Source organism: Aythya ferina (genome assembly GCF_964211825.1).
Source record: "Aythya ferina genome assembly, chromosome: 2".
NCBI classification, from domain to species: domain Eukaryota; kingdom Metazoa; phylum Chordata; class Aves; order Anseriformes; family Anatidae; genus Aythya; species Aythya ferina.
The window spans coordinates 157,217,651-157,231,116 of record NC_140297.1 but is presented as its reverse complement, the minus strand read 5'-3'; the positions used below and the strand labels follow the sequence as shown (position 1 = coordinate 157,231,116).

Sequence of the window (13,466 nt, the reverse complement as noted above, 5' to 3'; positions counted from 1 at the left end):
TAGACAGTTAAGATGTTGGGAGAAGTGAGGAATGTAGAAGAAATAGTTCCTGCAAAGGTTAATGTCTTGTCTTTTGCTGTAATTTAATCAAAACATTATTAGCTAGAGATTCCTTCTGTAAAGTATAGCAGAAATAATCTTATTCCCAAGAAGAATTTGAAAGGAAAAAACGTTATTTATATTTTGAAGCTCTTTTTTTTTTTTTCTTGAGAATTTTCAGGGTATCGTTTGAAAGGAATTCTTAGTGACACTAAGTGAATGAGACTCTTAAAATGCACCATCACTGACTAGATTTAAAATAATGACTCTTTACAATTTTCATGCACAGGCCAAAACACTACGAAAATTAATCCAACAAACGTTTCGACAATTTGCCAACCTTAATAGAGAAGAAAGTATTTTGAAATTCTTTGAGATCCTCTCCCCGGTGTATAGATTTGACAAGGAATGCTTCAAATGTGCTCTCGGTGTAAGTAGAAGAATGCAAGTCACCAGAATACTTGTTGTAGTTACAAATTAAATTGGTTTTGCTTAGTTCTACAGTTAAATGCTTGCTTAGTTCATCTTTTGATGTAGAGAAGAGTCCTTGGAATTCGTTAACGACAAACTATATTTATTGATTTTATCTGGAACTTTCTCAGTTGACTGTTAAAAAGCACCATTTCGTAGTAGGGTAAGAGTTGTACCTTATTAGATGTTGTTATTGGTGCTTCATTTGTGAAAATTGAGTAGTCATTAACATGGTTTCCTGAGGAAATGAGACTCCTCAGCTGCTTCTGTTTTGCAAATTTTCCTCTGCTGGCTTTTAATCTCTACCAATTTCAAACAAATTTTGCGAAGGGGACCTTAAGTCTGCAAACTTTGTGAAAATAGATACTCAAGTAGAAATTAGAACATGAACGTCAATGTCCATGAGGAGAGAAAAGGAAATAAAGGAAACATTCAGTTCTCATGTAGACCTAAGATAAAACACATGGCAACTCACTCTGCGTAGAACAGATCCCCAGGAAACTCGTCATTAGGAGTTCTGCTACTTATAGAATGACTTGATTTTAATATATTTTAAAATGTTTGCAACGTTTGGAAGCTTCTAGAGATTAATTAATTACTAAAAACTGTAAGGATAATGTGGGAAGATAGTGTTCAATTAAACACACTGAAATTCTACTCTTTCTCCTTCGATTCTGAAGTCAAGCTGGATTATTTCGGTGGAGCTGGCAATTGGCCCAGAAGAGGGAATCAGCTACCTTACAGACAAGGGTGCAAATGTAAGTCTACTTCTGTTTTCTTCTCTCTGTTACTGAGTTAACAGCCATGGCCTGTTGAGAATTGAACTTGACACAAAGAGGAATGGCAACTCTAATCTTTGAAATAAACTCAAAAGAGCTGGGAAATTCAACGTACAAAGCTATTACTCAGACATTAAGTCATGATTTGGGATGGAGAAAAACATAATTAAGTAGAGAGAGTGTCAGTCCTTACCACTGATTTTTTTATTTTTATTTTTTAACCCAGTGAAGTGCTCACTTAAGGAGTTTGAAGCATTTGTGGTTACTTTTTTAACAGTGAAACATGTAAATTATTTTAAATTATTTTCTCCTTTCTTCAGGAGGTTGTGTAAGTGAAGAGCTTATTGATCAGTGTTTAGCATTGGTGCAGTCATCGCTGGCTTATTTCCGTTTTTTGTCTTATTTTGTGCTCTTAACAGCCTTGCTATTGCCTGATGTTGGCCATGTTACAGTTTTGCCTGTACACCTTCATGGTGTAAGCTTGTTTGGACAGGTTCTTTATCAAAGTGTCTAGGACATCTTCAGTCATGATACAAGTTAAGCCAGCTTCTGTTGAAAATCATTCAAAGGTAGTGAAAAGATTTAGAGATCAGCTAAAAATAAACCACTTACAGCCGTTTGATGATATGTAACTGTGCTCTGAGTGCAGATACCATGTTGGTATAACCTGTTGAGTTTTCAGTCTTGCCCTCCAAGATGTTTTTTCCACTATGTACTTTAGCAAGTGCCTAGAGTTACTCAACAGTGACCTCTGTAGGCAAACTTGGTGCTTGGTTTCATTTGGTAGCTACTTTTGCATATTTGTAGATACTGTTATGCAAAGCCCAGTGAAACTAGAAACAGAGGAACAGGCTTCTAAAAGTGTAATGTGGAGATCAAAATCTACATATGCTTCAGGAGTAAAGCCAAGGTATTTTGCTTTAATTTGAATTTTGTTTCCATTGCCTTCTTGTAGCCAACTCACCTGGCAGATTTTAATCAAGTGCAAACTATTCAGTATTCAAACAGCGAAGACAAGGACAGAAAAGGGATGTTGCAACTCAAGATAGCAGGTGCCCCTGAGGTATGATTCTTGTTGTGATAAACTTGCTATCTTTGGTTTTCCTTAAATAAAATAAATGAAATTAGTGTACTCTGATTAAAACACTCTGTTAATTTTACTTTTCTTCTGGTCTGTAACTTCATTCTGATTTTTTCTACTGTCAATGTAGTTGACAAATACATTGCACTAAAAGTATATGCCATGTTTGCACGTGTGTTTAATCTGGGGACAGCCTAACTAAATATGCATACAAAGCCTTCAGTTATCGTTAAACTCTCTTGCTCCTCCTGTAGTTACAGCCCATGCATTATATTTTGAATTTTGCATTCCAGGCAGTCTGTATAGTTGTTTGATTTTTCTTGTGCTTTAAGAGGGAAGGGAAGTTGAGTGTGAGTATTCATTACTCATAAAGCTCATTACGTGCTTTTTGTTCTGCATCTGGTACTTGTATACTCTGATATTTGTAAATGAGGTTTAATTTGAAAATACTAACTCTTAAGTGCATCTTAATAGTAGCCTGCATATATATATGATGCTATGCACTGAAGAGGAAACTGAGCAATTTCACTTTTGTGAAAAGGGAAGTATAAAAGAGAGAAAATCTGTTTTTCTAATATTACAAGAGGAAGAGCTGGAAGGGAAATCAAATCTTTTTCTTGGTCCTGTACACAGGAAAACAGTCACTGTGATAGAGAAGCACTGGGGGCAAGTTGGCAAATCTGTGCAGAGGAGGATGAATATTGGAGTTATTAAAATTAATAGTTTACCTGTATGTCTCATCTCCTTCTCAATTTCTCCCCTTTGTCGGTTTAATTTCAATTTATTTTGAATTTGGAGAGGTAACTTTTTAGGGTAAAGAATAAATATCTGCAAAAGGGTGGGGAAAAAATTGTAATGAAGAGTGGTTGACTAAAAGTTTGCCTAGCAAGTGTTTTAATAAATCCATGTTATTCGTAGATTTAGGTGGAAGGTTTTATCAGCTGTACTTTCTAAACCTTGTGTTTTAAATTTGCTACATTAAAGGTAAAGCATGAATCTGATATTTCTGTACTTGCCCACTTTTTTCTGTGGACTGTTTGTGAGTGTATGTAAAGTTCTGATGCAATGACACAGCTGTTCTACTCAGTGCTTGCAACTACAATAATCCCTCTTTGTTGCTGCCTTGTTTTTCTTCTTCTCTAGCCTCTGACAGTGACAGCACCATCCTTAACCATTGCAGAGAACATGGCTGACTTGATAGATGGATATTGCCGACTGGTGAATGGAGCCACGCAATCTTTTATTATCAGGCCACAGAAAGGTAAGGAGGTGTTTCATTCTGGTAGTGGCTATGCTCTTATCTACTGATAGATTATCTTGCACTTGAACAGAAGACCCAGGGTAGTTTCAAAATCCTCATTTGGAGACTGTTGTCTTTCTCGAAGGAAACTTAAGGTATTTTTATTAAGGCAAACACTGGCAGTCAATGTCACACCATTGAAAATTACTTAATAACTGATAATTTATATTGTTTTCCAGTAGTCACTGCTTTACAGTATTCTGAACCTAACTAACAGAAGTAAGCAAACTGTAAATAAAGGCAGCCCTAACAAGAACTTGTTAACTTGAAATACAACACCCTAATATTCAAGTGGAAATTCAGAGAGGTTGGTTAGAATGCCTTTAGGTAAGACTATTGGAAATCAGCACTCTATTCCCAGATACTCAAAATTTCTTAGTTTTTATTATTTAAACTCTGACACAAGTCCTGCAAGTCTTTCTCAGTTAATAGAACTGAAGCAAAGCATGTATTTTGTAGTGTTGATCTATTGTTTTTTAGCAAACCACAAGCTGAAAGCCATGAGAACAGGGTGCAGCTTCAGCTAGATGTAAAGAGAGAATTTAATTAAATTTCAGTAGAATTTTTTCTACTTTCAGTTAGCTTTAATTATTGAAATATGTCCGATCAAAGCTGCTTGAAAATGGAACTTTATCCTTCTTCCATAATCCTTGCTTATGGAAATTCATCCAACATTTTTGGTTTCTAAAACAATGAACAAATTATTCCCTTCTTCCTTACTTGTCATACAAGAAAGTACATGAGCCATTCCAGAAATTCTGCAATCCAAACTTGAGTCCCTTTATAGCCACATTTTTGCTTTTTTTTTTTTTTTTTTTTTTTTTTTTTTTTTTTTTTTTTGCCACCAGCTTTCCCCACTCTGTAGTTGTTTGAATGAGGTAACATTATCGAAATAGTTTGGGTCTTTCAGTTTCAGGCATCATGAACCAAGAATTTCATTTCAGCAATCATCTTCTATGCCTATTCTTATTTAAAGTATTCACAATACCTTAGCTTTTTCTGAAAATCATAGTTTGGGGTTTGTTACTTTGTGAATAACCCTTGTTATTCACTCCCAAAACTTCCCTTCCAGTATCCCCAGTAAACTGGCAATTTGTCAGCTTTAACTATAGTGGCCAAAGTTGGACTTTTAATTTTTTCATGTCTCTTCCCACCTCTCAGTCATCCGAACTTAATGGTTAGCCCTTTCTAAGTTAATGGAAAGCCCTGCTTTTTCTTTCAAGGCACCCTTGTATGCTATGTCCAGTTCTTGCCACTTCTGCGTTGGTGGTATTTTAGAAATTTATTCCACTTAGCCTCTGTGGCCAGTGCAAATTATCAGCATGGAAAAAATTATCAGCTGGAATGGTTTCCTTATCTACAAATAGATGTTTTTAACTCCACAGAACACTACTGCCTGAAGATTTCCCATCCTGTCATTCACAGTAGCAACCAGGAGGCAGTTACAGTCCGCATCGAGTCTTAGCTCTGTTCATCCAGTGGGCCATCTTCCAGTGCTGTGCATGGCAGCATTGATTGTATTCCAGTCATGCATGTTGCCATTTCTCTGCCAAACCCTCCTCTGCTTCTTGCCTTAGCAGGGGAACAGCTCCCAGCCAAAATCTCTACAGGTTTTAACCTTTCCTTGTCAACATAACCTGTTCCGTGATGCATACAAGCAACTGCTAAGACCAACAGCACTAATTGGTCCTGACACTCTACTGCTGAAAGAGGCAATAAAAGTTGACCCACTCAGTTTTAATTCTTTCCTTTCTTCTACCGACCTGACTTCCTTATTATTCAGCTATTATGTCTTCTAGGCTCACTAAGCTCTTTTAAAGGCAAAAAATCTGATTTTTCTATGTTATAGAGTACTAAGCATCGCTATGCCATGCACTGTGGTTTGACTGTAGGCACTAATGCAAAATAAATCAATGCATGTAAGAAAGGGAATGTGTTTATTTGCATGATATTCTTCTTAGTGTATATTAACATAGAGCAAACAAGCAGTGATTCACTTAAAGGAACATTATATAGCACTTTGGGAACATTCCTCTTTATGCAAACATTAAGAGAATCCCTCCAGCTAAAAATTTTGTTGTTGTTGTTGTTTTATTTGAATCTTTTTTTAATATTGTAGCAATACTTAGTATATTAATTAAACATCTTGTAGGAGAGCTGTCCCCACCATGATCTGAATTCCTACATCCCTCCAACAGTGAGCTTTGAAGCATATCAGAAACAAATCATGTAGCAGCTCTGGATCCAACAGATGTGGTTTTTCCCCTCCATGAGCTTTCCCATTCCCTCTTTGTTCTAAATATATATGTTTGTTGCAAGTCTCTTTATAAATTGTCTTCCTTGATTACTACAAGAAATGTTTTTGTGATATCTGCACAGTTAATAATCCTGTTTCTCTTAATTTGGTGAGATCTCTTAATGTTTAAGACCTGGACAGCATTTGGCGTATTTTCATTCAGTTTGTTTTATTTTTCATAAATATTTTAGTACATAGGTCAATTTAGTCCATTGTAGAAACTTTATGAACTTAATATGTGCTTGCATTATCATATTTAACTCTTTCAAAGTGCACAAATCAATGATTGATTAAAAACTTCAGCTGACATTAAGTAGCTATTTGCTGATTGAGCTATGTGCTGAGTAGCTTTCCTGTGATCTGAGTCCAGTGACTGAATTTTGAATTTATTAATCTATTTATTCAAGCTGGTGAGGTAATGCAAAATTGTCAAAACTCTTATAAAAGGCTAAAAATACTTGGGGGGGAAGAGAACAAAAAACATTTGAGTAACTGAACTAGATAACTGATTGTCATTCCTTTAGATCTGAACTCACCTTTAAATTTAAACATTCCCTTTGAATATGAAAGGATTGCAGCTAAATGAAAACTCAGAGCTTTGAGTCTCAAAACACCAAAATGAAGTAATCCATGAAATTCTCCAAATAAGTGTTTACTCCTGGTTCATACCTATGAAAATTGTTCTCATTTTAACAGAATGGCAACAAACTCTAATTAAAATACTAAAATTAAAATGCTGTCAATGCCTGGGCATGGATACCCTGATACAATTGTGCAGAGCTGAATTTTATTTTATTTTATTTTATTTTATTTTATTTTATTTTATTTTATTTTATTTTATTTTATTTTATTTTATTTTATTTTATTTTATTTTATTTTTTCAAGTGTGTGAAGAATTGGATAAAATGTTGTGGGTTTCAACTTGTGAAAAACAACATATGCTTTTACTGGGATGCTGTTAGTAAGGAGTTTTGACTTTGGACCTGCAAAAGTACTAATGAAGGCTTCTGATTTGATTTGGGATATAAGCTGTAAGTGGATGAGTGCCAGCTTGGGAAATGGTGCCTGAAGTGATTGGTTTGTGCACCAAGAGCATGTGGGTGTCTGTACCATCAGCTTTGGTGGGCCGTTTCACCTCTAGTCCCATACAGATGGATTTTCCCTAAATTTTCTCCAGTGAAAGTAGAGGTACTTGATAGTAGGGTTCTATTTCTGGCTTGGGTGTTTTGGTGGTTTTCTACATATGTTTATTTTTCCCCTTTTTTTCCTGTTCTCCTTGTCCATATTTGACCATCCATTTGGGGCACGTCTGTGGTGGCCAGAATGGGGACGTTGTCCATTGTGGCTGGCCAGTGCCTTGCTCTGCTACTAATGAGAATGAAACCAGTCATGCTTCCTGTGGGCAAAGGACAGTAAAAAGGAAGATTATTTAATTCCAACCCCCTACCATGGGCAGGGACACCTCCCACCAGCCCAGCTTGCCCAAAGCCCCATCCAGCCTGGCCTTGAGCACCTCCAGGGATGGGACATCCACAGCTTCTCTGGGCAGCCAGGGCCTCACCACCCTCTGAGTGAAGAATTTCTTCCTTAAGTCTAATCTAAACCTACCCTCTTTTAGTTTAAAGCCATTCCCCTTTGTCACTACACCCCCTGACAGAGTCCCTCCCCAGCTCTCCTGTAGGCCCCATTTAGGTACTGGAAGGCCACTGTAAGGTCTCCCCGGGGCCTTCTCTTCTCCAGGCTGAACAACCCCAGCTCCCTCAGCCTGTCTTCACACGAGAGCCCTTTGATCATCTTCATGGCCCTCCTGGAGACCTGCTCCAACAGATCCATGTCGTTTTTGTGCTGGGGGCCCCAGAGCTGAACACAGTGCTTCATTTGGGGTCTCCTGCATGCTGCCTTTTTCCAATTCCATCACAGTTCTTCATTCCAGCAGCACCATCAGAAAATTGGTACACATGTAGAGCTGTTATGCTATCAGTTACTGCTTGTTCATCCTTGGAGCTCCTGATTCTTCCTGCTGCCTGCTGTGCTCTGCTTTTCATTTCACAAAGTTGAAAATAAGACAGCTTTCCTAAATGCAGTCATGACAACATAAAGGCACTAAGAGAATGCAAATCAAGTCACAGACTGCAAAACGTTAGGAAATGCTTGTTTAATCCTGTGTCCCTCTGTGTTATTAATCGACAACTATGTAATACCTATTCACATTCACAATCTATTCACATTCTCCTTATATCATAAGACACATAGGATGGCTTCCTCCCAAAGTGGAATCAGATTTTGGTGTGCAAGAGATATTTTGATAAGGCCTTTGCTTTCTATTTTGCACCGATGGGAAGCTGTTCAATAGGAGAAGTAGAGAGTTGCAGGAACAGAATGGGAGATATCATGTTTAAGGATATTTAATATTGCCCTAGAAAGTTAGAATCTATATTTATCTCTTTTAGAGAGATCTTTTTCAATATGTAGCAACTTCAGCTTCCACTACCAGTTGCTACCTATGTGCTGTATCTCCCTTTCTTGAGCGGTTGGAGTCTGTGTTTGCAGGAGAGGGGAACAATCTGATCTGCAGCTGAAGTCAGCACTTGGAACATGTGCCGTGTTATAAAATCATTCGCTCTTTCTGTGAAATCCTCAAATATGATGCTGATATGCTCCTCACACACACAAAAAAAGAGAGGAAATTAAAAAGCCCATCTTTAGAATATGGTTTTGAATAGTGTGCAGTTAATATGCGATGGAGCTGCACGTAGAATATTTACTTTGAATAGTTTTTCATTAATTGTACGCCAGTCAACCTGATTTAAAAATAGCAAGTGATGAAGTTAAGTTTGCAATTTAATAAAGTTCTCTTAACATAGAAGTCTGTGTGTTTGTATAGTTTCCTGAGCCTTTAAAAGTAGGCTGGCAGGTATGTTATATCAGCAACACATGGTTCATCAGCAACATCTGATTCAATCCATTGCCAATGGATCGGAGAGGTGTTGGAGTAACTTGATGCGAGCTAGAACTTGGCATGCTTCCACAAAAAAGGGCTGACAGCTGATGGAGGTATCCGGAGATAGATAGCAGGTGGAGTCTTAAGCTTCTGAGCCTCTTTCACAACCCAAAAAAGCCTCGCCAGGTGGTGGGCAGGACTCTTGTGCCTGTTTCTCCAAGATTGACATCTTCTGCCTAGTTCAAGCCAATGTGATTCCTCTAGTGCCCATCCCAGTCTCTCTTTTTCGGATATTCCCTCCTCCTGCATCTTTTTAGTGCCAGGCTGTCACGGTCAAGCTTCTGAATTCTTATTTGTCACTCCACACTACTTTCATGATCTTTGCCTTTAGTTTCCTTCTTTCCTTTTCCTTTCCTTTACTTGCTCCAGTCTCCAAACTTGCTTGGAAAGATCTGGTTTTGTAGCCCTGGGCTGGATGTGGAGCATGTGCACTTCTTTTGCAGGAACATGTTAAGTCCACACAAGAGCAGAAAAGAGATGGAGCATGTTCGGTTACTTGCTGGAGATGATGAATGTATACTTTAGTCAGTGCTAGGTGGAAAAACATAGTTGTTTTGGGAACATGGTGCATGTCCTGCAGCCAACATCCGAAAACTTAAGGGGGATCAAGGAGCACTGTCTCTGTGTGGGCTGGTACATGTTCAGTTTGTCACTTGGGAGTTGGTAAGGTCTAGAAAATACTTACTAGTTGCACAGGAGACAGTGCTGGAGTCTCCTCACACAGGAGAGATTTAACTTTGAGGCTGCATGATGCCTCTGTTGAGCGTACCTGTGCTGCAGTGGGTTTGGGGTTTTTTGGACACCAGAAGAATTGTAACTAAATGCTGTCGTTTGCCATGTTGAGCATGACGTTTGGATATTGGGCATTTCGCTGCATTCTACTACTTTCTTTTTTAAGGTTCGGAAATTTCAGAAATTTGAACATAGGATTAAGAAAAACTAGAAATAATGTGATTCTTTGTAAACAGCACACATCTCCATTTTCTAAAAGCATCTCTTCAATTTTCTCTCAGGTCACCGTATCACTGCTACAGTGATTTGGAGAAAGATACTTGTTCTAGTTACCCACTTTCTCACCTTCCCTGCATACTTCAATATACTGCAAATTGTTGGTGTTTTAGTAAAGGCTTAGTAATTTCCCCATCATCCTTCCTGTTATGAATACTGAGTGTATCATCAAATGCAGATGGGAAATCTACTTGATTATTTACATGCAAGCTTTTCCACTCAGTGCCATTATCACACAAAGACTGGCAGAGGATTTGAAAATAGTTTATATGAGGATACCCTCGTTTCTAGCTACCGAGCATTACTATTGTATAAACTCAACCAAATGGGAAATTAAGATTATATGTTACATGCATTAATGATTGTTGTCTTGTTTGGAAGTCCACGTTGGCTTAAGTAGTTTTATTTATGTGTACATAGTATGTTTAGAAATACATTATTATATCTATATATTTATACATATCTATTATATATCTATATATCTACTATATTTTATGTTTATATTTTTATATTTATATGTAAAAATAAATCTATATTTATTTCCTGTATTTATACGTGTATTGTGTATACTTAGCACATCTTGGAAGTGAGAGAAGCATTTCTCACTAGAGAGCTGAAATACTGTCATACCTTCTGCCAGGTGATTGATCAGAGTTATTTGTTATGAATAAAAGAGGAGTTATATTCTGTTTACGATGCTCTCACACAAGACTTTGCCAGAAGGTCTGTGTTTCTGATTAAGAACTGTGTTGATATGCTGCTGGTAATATAAGTACAGAATGGTCTTTTGAGTCACCATGCTTAGCTTCCCTGAGAGGTTGTGGTGATTACTGTTTCAGGCTTGTATATATTGCACATTGAGAGAGGTTATTTGGAAAGTGAAATAAATTTTTAATTCCTTTTTCTTCTTCTTTACACAGAAGGTGAAAGAGCTTTACCGTCAATACCAAAGTAAGTTTTACGCTTTCTTTTTTTTATGTAGTGAAAAATAGTTTTGCTTAAGTGACACCTTGGGACTTTTTATACGTGCTTAATTTTTATTGTTGCTTTTGGATTCTAGGACAAATAGCAGGCAATCACTTGGGACTGCGGGGCATAGATGACTGACAGCAGCATTAAACTATAAAGATACCAGAAATAAAATCCGTGGGGAAGGAGTTCATAATGCATCAATAATGTTTGACAATAACAGAAGTAGGATGTTTTGGAAAAGACTTGACTGGGCTTCAGGCCATTTATTTCCAGTCCATAAGTAAATTTAATTATAGGAGTAAATTTGATTACAGGAGTGATGCTAAACAGTCCTCATATTGTCACTTCAGTCTCTCTGTGAGTCAGCCTACAGTGTTGTTCTTTCCTATTTGTCCTCTTTTCTGCTTATGCAAATACAGAAAATATTTCTTTTTTTCCCTATCATAAATCTTTCATGTCTCCTTTTTTAAATTAAATTTCCATAATGGGACCAATCCGAGTTGAAATCTCTAGGTATGACTGTAACAAAGAATATCACTTATATAGCAGAGAATTTCTCATCTGTTTTTTAAAAAATATAGTAATGCAGAAAAAATCTGCTCCGATAATAATTGTAGATGTGTAGAAAATCCTAATCTGTGTCATGCAAATAGATCTGAATTCTTTGTTTCTGCATAGTTTTATTATGATATTCAACCCAAGGTACGATGAGACATGCTATCAGCATCTAATAATTTGTATTTAATGTGTGCTAATACATCTCTCTGCATCTTTCTCCGTTCAGAGCCTTCAGGTAAATAAGAAAAGATTTCTAATTTGACTGTTTGAACTGTGAATACTCCTTACCTTGTTGGAGTTTGTGGTCCCTAACGCAGTGATAGCAAGCCTGTTAATTCTTTCTGCTGATTTTTTGCCCACCTAATATTAATGCCTAGATCTCTGTCCTGTCTGGCAAGTTGTGATGCTTGTCTACCCTTTCCAAGTGCATTGTGGCTTCCTAAAATACAGTCTGTTAACCGGCTTCTTTGGAGTCTGACTGCTTCATCAATAGTCACATTTCGACCCAATTTAAAGCTGAGTCTGATCAGATTGTTTTCCTTGAAGCCCTATCAGGTAGCATCACTAATATCGAGTAGCAGGAGATGATGGTTGAAAGACCACATGAAATGTAGCTTTTTATATTGTCTTATCTCTTCCTTTTTTTCTTACTGGAGGAAGTCCAAAACTATTATTATTATTACTACTATTTTACCCTTTGGATGGAGTATGGAACATGATTTATTCCTGAAATCAGCAAGAAACAGGCCACGTAGATATTAGTGGTAGCTCTTCCTTTGCATGTCCTGCTGAAGTCCATGCTAGCCTGGCTTTGTCACAGTGCAGAAAGAGAGGAGTTAAAATGCAGGGAGGAAAAGGAAATGAAAGTCAAGGCTGGAGGCAGTAAGATTGGTAAACTCAGTGTGCACTCATACAGGAAAGGAGAATTTGTTCTTAAACAGATAAAACTGAGGAACACAGCATAACCTTCTAATTGCATACATTTCATCTTACTCTTGGTTGTGTTTTTCCATTGTAGGGATTTCTGGGATAAAATAAGGTTTGAAGGAGAAGCTTATTCCCATTTTGGGGACAGTTTACCGGAACTGGATTAGTACACTCATGTCTGTATAAACAAGAGCACCACATATGCTCTTAGTCTGACAGTAGAGGAAGGGTCTTATGTCAAATGTATAAAAGTACTAGTCAACACCACCATGCATCTAGAAGGACTTGCTTTGGGCAGCTGAAATTTCAGATTTTTCACAACACAAAGTGCAGTACTCTTTTGCTCTCTTGCCATTAAAATTATATACGTACATAAAAAAATGCTGGAACAATTCATTGAAATTTGTTAGAGATGAACTTGTGTAGCTAAATAAATTATTTTTCTATGTCAAGTAAATGAAGAAACCGATTTAAAATTCTTTTACAGGATAAGTCATCTTACAGGAAAAAGAATAAATTCATATTTTCTATTTCTAGCATGATAATGAAAGCAGATACACCATCAAATTGCCTGCACTGGCAATGTTTAGGCATGCACTGCTTGATTTTAAAAGTTTTTAAAACTCAGGTTTATCTTTTTCTTGAAATTCACTCTGTGGTCAAGAAGTTGTTTGCTAATTAAAATGGTAATGCCTTCTCTCCACTCCTCCCTTAGCTGGGTTGAAATGGTAGATTCCTTTCTGACTTTGCTCCCCCTCAAAAGCTGTCGCTGTGGCAAATGGATTGGCCCTGCTAATTACAGAAGGTGCCCTGTTAGGATGAATTCACAGCGTATGGGACCGTGAAGAATGTACAGCATTCAGCGATTCAAACCTCTCTTTTACAGGCTGGCCAACAATGAGAAGCAAGGAGTAAGGTCACACACGGTCTCTGTATCAGGTAAGGCTTGTAAAAAAAATAAATAAGCGAGTTTATTTTTAAAGCTAGCAGATGTTCAGGCAGATTTGCATTTGCAGTTAGCTCGTTTCGTGCTT

The 13,466-nt window shown here is 37.3% G+C and overlaps 1 protein-coding gene across 9 annotated transcripts in view; it reads left to right on the top strand.

The window, feature by feature from the left end:
• PTK2 (protein tyrosine kinase 2) overlaps nt 1–13,466 on the top strand; it is a 191,343-nt gene that overhangs the window by 123,648 nt on the left and 54,229 nt on the right. For all 9 annotated transcript variants that reach the window (XM_084510085.1, XM_084510080.1, XM_084510084.1 and 6 more), the window contains 6 exons: nt 329–469; nt 1,191–1,268; nt 2,245–2,352; nt 3,514–3,631; nt 10,896–10,926; nt 13,319–13,371. In XM_084510085.1, coding sequence (XP_084366211.1) covers nt 329–469; nt 1,191–1,268; nt 2,245–2,352; nt 3,514–3,631; nt 10,896–10,926; nt 13,319–13,371 — 529 coding nt within the window. The remainder of the gene's footprint in view (nt 1–328; nt 470–1,190; nt 1,269–2,244; nt 2,353–3,513; nt 3,632–10,895; nt 10,927–13,318; nt 13,372–13,466) is intronic.